Source organism: Thamnophis elegans, chromosome 2 (genome assembly GCF_009769535.1).
Source record: "Thamnophis elegans isolate rThaEle1 chromosome 2, rThaEle1.pri, whole genome shotgun sequence".
Classification (NCBI taxonomy): domain Eukaryota; kingdom Metazoa; phylum Chordata; class Lepidosauria; order Squamata; family Colubridae; genus Thamnophis; species Thamnophis elegans.
Window position 1 is genome coordinate 11,714,018 of NC_045542.1, and position 7,711 is coordinate 11,721,728.

Consider the following 7,711-nt stretch of genomic DNA (forward strand, 5'->3'; position numbering starts at 1 on the left):
TTTACTGTCCTTCAGCCAATACTCAAAATGGCTCCCATATTTGCTTTATTGTCCTTCAGAGAACTCAAAATGGCTCCCAGCATTGGAGGAGGCAAAAGAGCTACAGGGCACTGGGGCAACATCTTCCTGCTCCAGTCCTCTGCTCACTACAACACACCTTTACCTCCAGATGGCCTCACTTGGCTGGGTACCTCTCATCCACACCCTGGTCAATGTTCCACTTAGCCTCCTTCTGTGGTATAGAGCTTTGTCAGTGTGATTTCCTACAACAAGGACACAGGTGCTGGCATCTTTCTCTCTACATATAACAACCAGTTTAACAGTCCTCTGATTATGCCATTGATTACCTCACTGAAAGCAATGAGAATATATTATTAAGCCAGTAATTATTCAATCAGTACACTTTATTAGAAACTTTGCTATATTGACAGTTTTGGAAATGAAAGTTTTAAGGGTAGAGAGAACATACTTTTTTAAAAAACCCAACAATAACCAACTGTATAGCATTAATGCATGATCTAAGCAAAAGCATTAAGGATTCTCTTACTTTGATCTGACATTCATAGAAAATTTAGGCCAAGAATTACACAACTGTAGATATGTACATCCATTTCCCCAACTTGTAAAACCATTACAGGATCAGAATAGTTATTCATCAATACACAAATTCAGTAAGGTGATTACGATGTCTTCCAATTTTGCATGGATTCTTAGATATAACTAGTTAGCTAATCAGAAAAAAAGTCCTTGTGGGTGGATGTATTTCCAGCAATCTAATACAACCTAGTGACAAGTCCTCTTGGTCTGTTATACTTGTTACAACAATTTTGATAGGTGTGAATTCCTGCAATCTGACAAAATAGAAGAACAGTTAGCACAATGAACCAATACATTTAAGCGGGTGAAAATTAAGTTTGCCATTATACAGAAGGCATGCTTAAACCCCAAAATTGGATTCTATTTTTTTCTATCTCTACCTCCCTTATTTGAGGAAAATATACAAATTGTTAAACAAACCTGATTGGACAATCTTGGCTCCCTTCTTCTCTGGTTCACTGTTATACTATTCTAGCAAATAGAACAGAAAGTCCTGTAAAGAAAGGATATACTAGTCAATCATTATACAACAGAGAAAAGAAACCTTTGATGATCATAGGTATATTTTGTGACTATCAAGGTAGAACAATGTCACATGTGCTGGAACTAATATCTCCTAGTTCTGTGTTTTTTTTTACTTTTTAGTAACTGCTATACTTGTGAGTGCTTATACCATTGTAATACCAGAATATGTTTCAAACAGAAGGGGCTCTTAGGGATCACAGGGTTCTATCCATTATCCAAAATAACACATTGTGAATATTGCAGCACATTGTTTTAGATTTAAAAAAAACTGTACTATGAATAAATTGGCTTGAATAAATGTTGATAGCCCTTTATAATCATAAAGATTCTTAGTATGTCCAAAGTATCACACACAACAGGGAAAATTTGCTTAAGTGATACTGGAAATCTAACAAAATTTGCTTTCTAGAGTCACTGTCGTCATTTCTCATATAAGGCATCAATCAAACAAAGTAATCCTATTTTGCCTGTAAAAAGTTGGAATACAAATTTACTATTTTCAGACTTCTGTACTTTTCATCTATGAAGGTCAACTTCTATCCAGCTTTACAGGAAGCACATTTCATCCCACCTGAGGGAAGGCTAACCCCAAACCTTGTGACTTTCCAAAAACCTCTTAAAATGTAGCTTTTTAAAAGCAGGCCTAATGAACCCCTGCCAATAGGATTCCTGTGTTTTCTCCATCATGCGCATGATACTAATGCATTTCCTCGTCACCTTTATTTGTATTTGTTTTAAATGACATTTGTATAATACTTTGTTGGTTTGATTGTATGCGTGTATAAAATGGGCAGCCATATAAATTTAATCCTTGAAGAATTATAATCTCACATATATTATGCGATGGTGCCAATTGAGTAGGTGAATTATTTGGTATTACTTTGAAGAAAAACTACTTACTTTAGTGTGGTTTTTAAAACCTTGGTGAAGCAGCAATCTCCTTGTTCCTTACTTCAGAGGTCAATGGTTATTATTTTAGGCAGAATAACCACTTATAATCTTCTCGCCTGCAAACAATAAGTATCACTTAAAAGAAGTTCATTCAAAATTTTCAAAAATATCAGTGATTACAGAGTTCTAAACAAGATACTTCAGGCCCAGGTGACGCTGTTCACCAAGTCCTCAGAAGATTCCCCAAATTAACATGATTTTTCTCCCTTATTTAAGCCTTTTTTCAAATTATATGAAGTTATTTTAAGAAGTGGGAATAGAAGGCTTCTACACCCAAGCTAGATTTTATTAGGAAACATCAATCCAAGTAACAATCCAAGTTTTCATAAAACACAAGAGACTGGAAATGAACAGAGGGGTAGCTGAATGGATCTGAATATTGTTTTAGCTGACTGCCTTCCTCCTTCTTGAAGTAGTATGTCAAGTTACAGGAGCTAGGCAGAACCTCCCCCCAGGATTAGAAAACAAACAAACCCCAAATATATCAAGTCCAAGTTCTGCTAAGGTCCAATAAGACCCCAGATTTGCCCAATAAATTTGCCAATAACAAAGATCTGTTTGCTGCAGCAACAAGAATGGAGCTCTATGGGAGAAAAGATGCAGACATGAGCAAAAGAGTTACCTCGAAATACAGGACTATTTCCACAAATGAACTAGCCAAGAGCAGCTTTCGTCTCACATGGATCGCACTGAAGGAGGACAACACACTTCGGGGTCTCCAAGGACACTGGCTTCCACATGCTAGCAGAGAATTCTCACAGTGTAAGAACAGGACAGACCTAACTACAGGTAAGGCCAGCTAAGCATCAGTCCAGCCTTAAAGCTGAACAGAAGCTTTAGACCTTCCAAATGTCAAAAGCGTATTTCTCTACCAGCTCAAAGCCATTTATTTCTCAAACCACCAAGTAGGGCATTCCCTACTTTTGGAAGTGTTTGTACAAGCAAGGGAAGTTATTTTCCATGCCCTCCACTCTAGAAATACCATCATTAAAGTAAATTACAGTTAAAGCAAGTAGCAACCCATGAAGGTTACTCAGTGAACATATTTGAAAAATTTAGGAATGTTACAAATTCAAGTATCACCATACAGCTTACAAACTTAGCATCTTGTTTCTTCTATGGCTATATAAACTTGCAAACCAGAAATTAATTAATCAACTCATCAGAGTCAAATCTAAGTTAAATTCACTATTGAATGACACACGTTTAAAAACTATGTGCCACTGTATTGAGAAATCCTGCTGGGATTCTTGTTAGCAAGTTTCAAGAGTTCTTTCACCCAGTCATCACTGGGCTCTATCCCTCCTAGAAGTCACTACCCCTCCTAGAAGTAAAAATGATTTCCCTGAGTAGCATTGCAATGTTGATCCCAACACACTTTGAAACATTGTAGAATAAAAAATATATTGGCCATACTTGAGTCATATTTGATATTTACAATCTAATACTCATCTGGTATCAAGATAATTTAGACTTGTAGAGATAATGATGTTAAATCATGCTAGGACATTGCTTTAGTGAGAAACAAGAATCTGTAATTATCCCTCCCAATTTGTCAGATTTTTGCATTTGTATTTCATACTTTTTAAACTCCTGGCATACATAAAACCCTCATTACTCAGATACCACTTCAGGGCCTTATCTAAAATGCTTTTACTTACTAGCTACTAAACTATCAAAGATGTGTAGTGCAAACATTAGAACAGAGAATTGTTTCAGATGGGATTTTAATGGGCTTCGTAAAGCCAAAACCTCAGTACAGGAAATTCCTTATCCACTTCAAATACAATTAATTGAAATTATGCATATTTCTTCCAGTAAAAAAAATGGACAATATAAACAAACATTTTCAAGAACCTCTCAAAGCATTCGAGTTATAGGTTTACAGTAAAATAGCTTTTACTATGATCAATGTAATACCACCAATATCTTTAATAATACCAAGATTCTTTTGCCTTGTCACCCTTGCCCTTGCTTGTTATGCCAAGAGATGAACATCAAATGATTGTACTTTTTCAAAAGACTGGTCAGCTTCCAACAGGTTTATTTTGTAGGGCCCCATGTGTCAAGTTAAAAAAAACTTAGATTGCAAAGGCAAGAGAAATAAAACTGGATTTAAAAAATGCTTAAAAACCACTTTAAAAAAACCCCTTGAGTAAAGTCTAACAGGCCATCTTGTAGAGGAAGCTTTCAGGCTACATGTGATAAAAGCTATAAGGGGAAGATCATGTAGGTAATTAAACAAGATTCAGCGAAGCTCCAAAAATCTTTATAAATACAGCCATTGGAAGGACGATCTCGAGTCAGGAAGGATTTTTACTCGGTGTAGCTGAGGACAAGAAGCAGGTATAATCATAAAGGCACAAGTTTATGGACATGTTGCAGCAATTCATCACTCCTATACTTTTAGATTAGTGTTGCTACGAATCTCAGACCCTCCCCCAGTTAGCACTCAGATAACTTCTCAATTAAAAATTTAACTCTTTAAGGTCCAACATGCACTCAAATTATTCATCAGTAATTGACTGAAGGCCTGCATCAATGGCAAATACATAGAGAAACATGTTTGATTTTAACTCAGTAGCTGTAAGTTTCTGCCACTATCCAGTGTAAGTTGGAGCACTGAAAGCTTAAGGGCATTTTGACAGGACAATTTTTTCACTCCCTTTCCAATGCCTACTTACCTCAGTTGTCATAGTTGTCTCTATACGAACCTCCTGAGGAGTATCGATCATTATAGTTTCCTTGACTTCTGAAAACAAGGGATAATATTTTATGTTTGTTCCCTATAGAATGGATTTGTAAAATAAAATATATACTACCATAATTACCTGCTGTAGTCACGGGAACTACTGTAGCCTCCACTTCGGCTATCGTACCGTCCACCATAGCTTCTGTCTCCACCATAGCTTCTGTCTCCACCATAGCTTCTGTCTCCGCCTACAATAAAAAAAGTTTCAAAGCCAGCTGAATTGCAGAAACCCACCTTTCACCCTTAGTTCTATGCATCAAGTATTTATCATAGGTGTTTTGCTCTTACCTCGAGAATAGCCACGACCTCGTCCCCTGCCTCCAAAGTAGCCACCTCTGGATCCACGAGATTTCCCAGCATGATCAACTCTGATCTGACGCCCATCTATAGACTGATAATGAACAAATACTTTAGGTGTGATTAAGTCAGGGAATGAAACTGATTATTCTTATGTACATTCTTCTAGACATAAAACCATTTTTGTTTTAAAACATGATTTTAGCCAATGAAGTAATATGAATGCTAAGTGACATTGTCAAATTAACCTAAGTAATAAAACCACCACTCATAATTTATTAAATATAAAGGACGCACAACATTAGAACAATTCCAGATACCTTTAAAAGAATGGGAAACATACTGCTGATGAAAGGCAGGCAACAAAGTTATTTTGAAAGACGGACTCATTCTAACTTGCATGGAATAAGAGATCTTTCAAGGAAACTATGTGTGTTTGTAAATACTGTTCATTTTGAATCAAACTTATTATTTCCTTACTAATAGCCAAAAATGATATGCACAGCATGGGTATCATGGAGACCAATAACTTAGTCAATTAGGTAAGAAAATATGAACGCTTCAATTGATACATTAAAGGTAAAAAAAATGCCAAACATCAATAATTCCTGATGCTTTAAAAGCTAAATACTACTGTGCTAGTTTTTACTTCCTGGAAACACCTCACAAAATACATGTAGCTAGATATATTTAGACTGTAGTCATAACCGATAATACAATTTTGAAAAAAAAAAACCTTACCTCTCCATTCATTGCTCTCATGGCATCTGATGCATGATCAGGATTGGAAAAGGTAATAAAACCAAAGCCTCTTGATCGCTGTGTTTCTTTGTCTTTGATCACAACCACTGTAAGTAAAAAAAAAAAAGAAGTTATTCATCTTCTTTGGTAATCTTCAACAGCAACTCATTCCCCTTTATTAGCTGAATACATTACCTTCAGAAATAGGACCAAAAGAGCTGAAATGCTGTTCAAGGCCTTGTTCATCAGTATCAAAGTTCAGCCCCCCAACAAATAGTTTTCCTTCTTCAGAAGACATAATGATGGTAGTCTAAACAATAAACAAAAAGGAAAAAAATGCTGTAAAAGTAAGATAATGTATTGTCACTTTTTTCTATGAACACACTGGCATACATTAAAAATAAATGAAATTCTGATGCCCTCTCTCTATATAACTATATCCATGCATACGGTATGTTTGTGTGTATACACACACACACAAAGATACACATGTATACTCACATACACACATATATACGCGTATATATATTAATCACAGACATCTATTATACGATACAATATACTAGCCATATTTCCTTACGAGGGACGTAAACCAAACGACCGAGAGTCCACCAGGAGCAATAACAAAACCTGGTAAACTACTGAACTACCCTAGACGACTTTCCATTATTCTACTCGCCACGGCGCGGGTAATTCCGGCGAATCTACCAATGGAGAATCGCTAGGCCTGAACCGAGCACATGGCTCCGAACGTCACAGGGTATCCGGAATTCCACGTGACCGTAACCGTTTCGCCAGGCCGCTAAGCGGAAGCGGCCCACGAGCCTGTTCCGCCCTCGTCGTCATTTCAAAGTTTAACTTTTACCCAGTGGCCCGTTTGGGTCCAGAATCCTTAAAGAAGGACGCTCCCCCAGCCAGCCAAGAGGCCCCCGTCTATTCGTTGCCCGGGAACAAAGCCGCAGAAGCCTCGCGGCGGCTCGAGAGAAATAACGAAGGCGAGGAGACGGGAGCTTCTATAGCTGCGCTCTGAGCGCCATTTTGTTAACCCCGCGCGAGGGAACGTTTTGTTCCCTCGTGCCCCCATCCCCCCACGCCATGCCCTCCACCACGCACGCGCACCGCATGGCTACGTTATTTCCTTTGGCAGTTGGCGAGGCTTTCGTTCAGGGCGCGAGCTTTTTTCTTCGCTTTCCTTTCGCCTGCCGTGCGCGCTGCCTTCGCGAGCGCCTCCCGCTCCCCAAGAGCAGGAGCCCGTTATTTTCCCCTTGTAAACGGTCTAAGCGCGGTTTTTTTTCCACCCCCGCGGGGGGGGGAGGCTAAGGAACTTTGGAGTTTACTTACAAGAAGTCGCCTGGGCTGGACCGTACTCAAAATGCGGCCGGGACACCGCCCGCGCGACGCTTATATTGGATCCCGCCCCCTATCGCGATCACGTGACCGCCACAGGGCCGTTGTATGGCTGTCGGGTGCTGCACCGAGGCTTAAAGCGGTTGGACCGCGGATGGCGCTTTTTGCTACCGTTTCCTCTTTGCCGGATGTATAGCGCCCCGGAAAAGAAGCTCCGGAGGCAGAATGTAACCGTATATATAATACGGTTGACTTATAGCCGGACCTTAAGTGCTGACTGATGCACTCACGATCGCTAGCTCTTTTTTATTTTTTATTTTTTGCTGTGAAACTGTCTTCTGGATACTTTCACATGTTACGTTGAGATACGTGTACTTGTAAAGTTGTTTTTAATCCCGCCTTTTATTATTTCTGTTTAAGTGGATCTGCTTTTATTTTTGGTCCCGGCTGCCCGATTCCACATATCAGAGGACGGGAACACGAAGAAGTAGGCCGATGTTT

General features: G+C 38.9%; 1 protein-coding gene across 5 annotated transcripts; it reads right to left on the bottom strand.

Moving 5' to 3' along the window:
* Window positions 1-386: 386 nt before the first annotated feature.
* LOC116503290 (RNA-binding protein 3-like) lies at window positions 387-7,300 on the bottom strand. 5 transcript variants are annotated; one of them, XM_032209599.1, is made up of 9 exons: window positions 7,205-7,300; window positions 6,059-6,173; window positions 5,864-5,970; window positions 5,114-5,216; window positions 4,905-5,013; window positions 4,758-4,822; window positions 2,023-4,402; window positions 1,018-1,090; window positions 387-851 (listed from the first exon to the last, which is right to left on the bottom strand). In XM_032209599.1, the coding sequence occupies exons 2-6, from the start codon at window positions 6,159-6,161 to the stop codon at window positions 4,759-4,761; spliced, it is 486 nt and encodes a 161-aa protein (XP_032065490.1). In that variant the 5' UTR covers window positions 6,162-6,173; window positions 7,205-7,300; the 3' UTR covers window positions 387-851; window positions 1,018-1,090; window positions 2,023-4,402; window position 4,758. The 5 variants fall into 5 exon arrangements, with proteins under 5 accessions (XP_032065490.1, XP_032065488.1, XP_032065491.1 ...); XM_032209597.1 differs by having other exon boundaries at window positions 4,758-4,825; XM_032209601.1 differs by having other exon boundaries at window positions 558-851; window positions 2,023-2,129.
* Window positions 7,301-7,711: the final 411 nt, after the last annotated feature.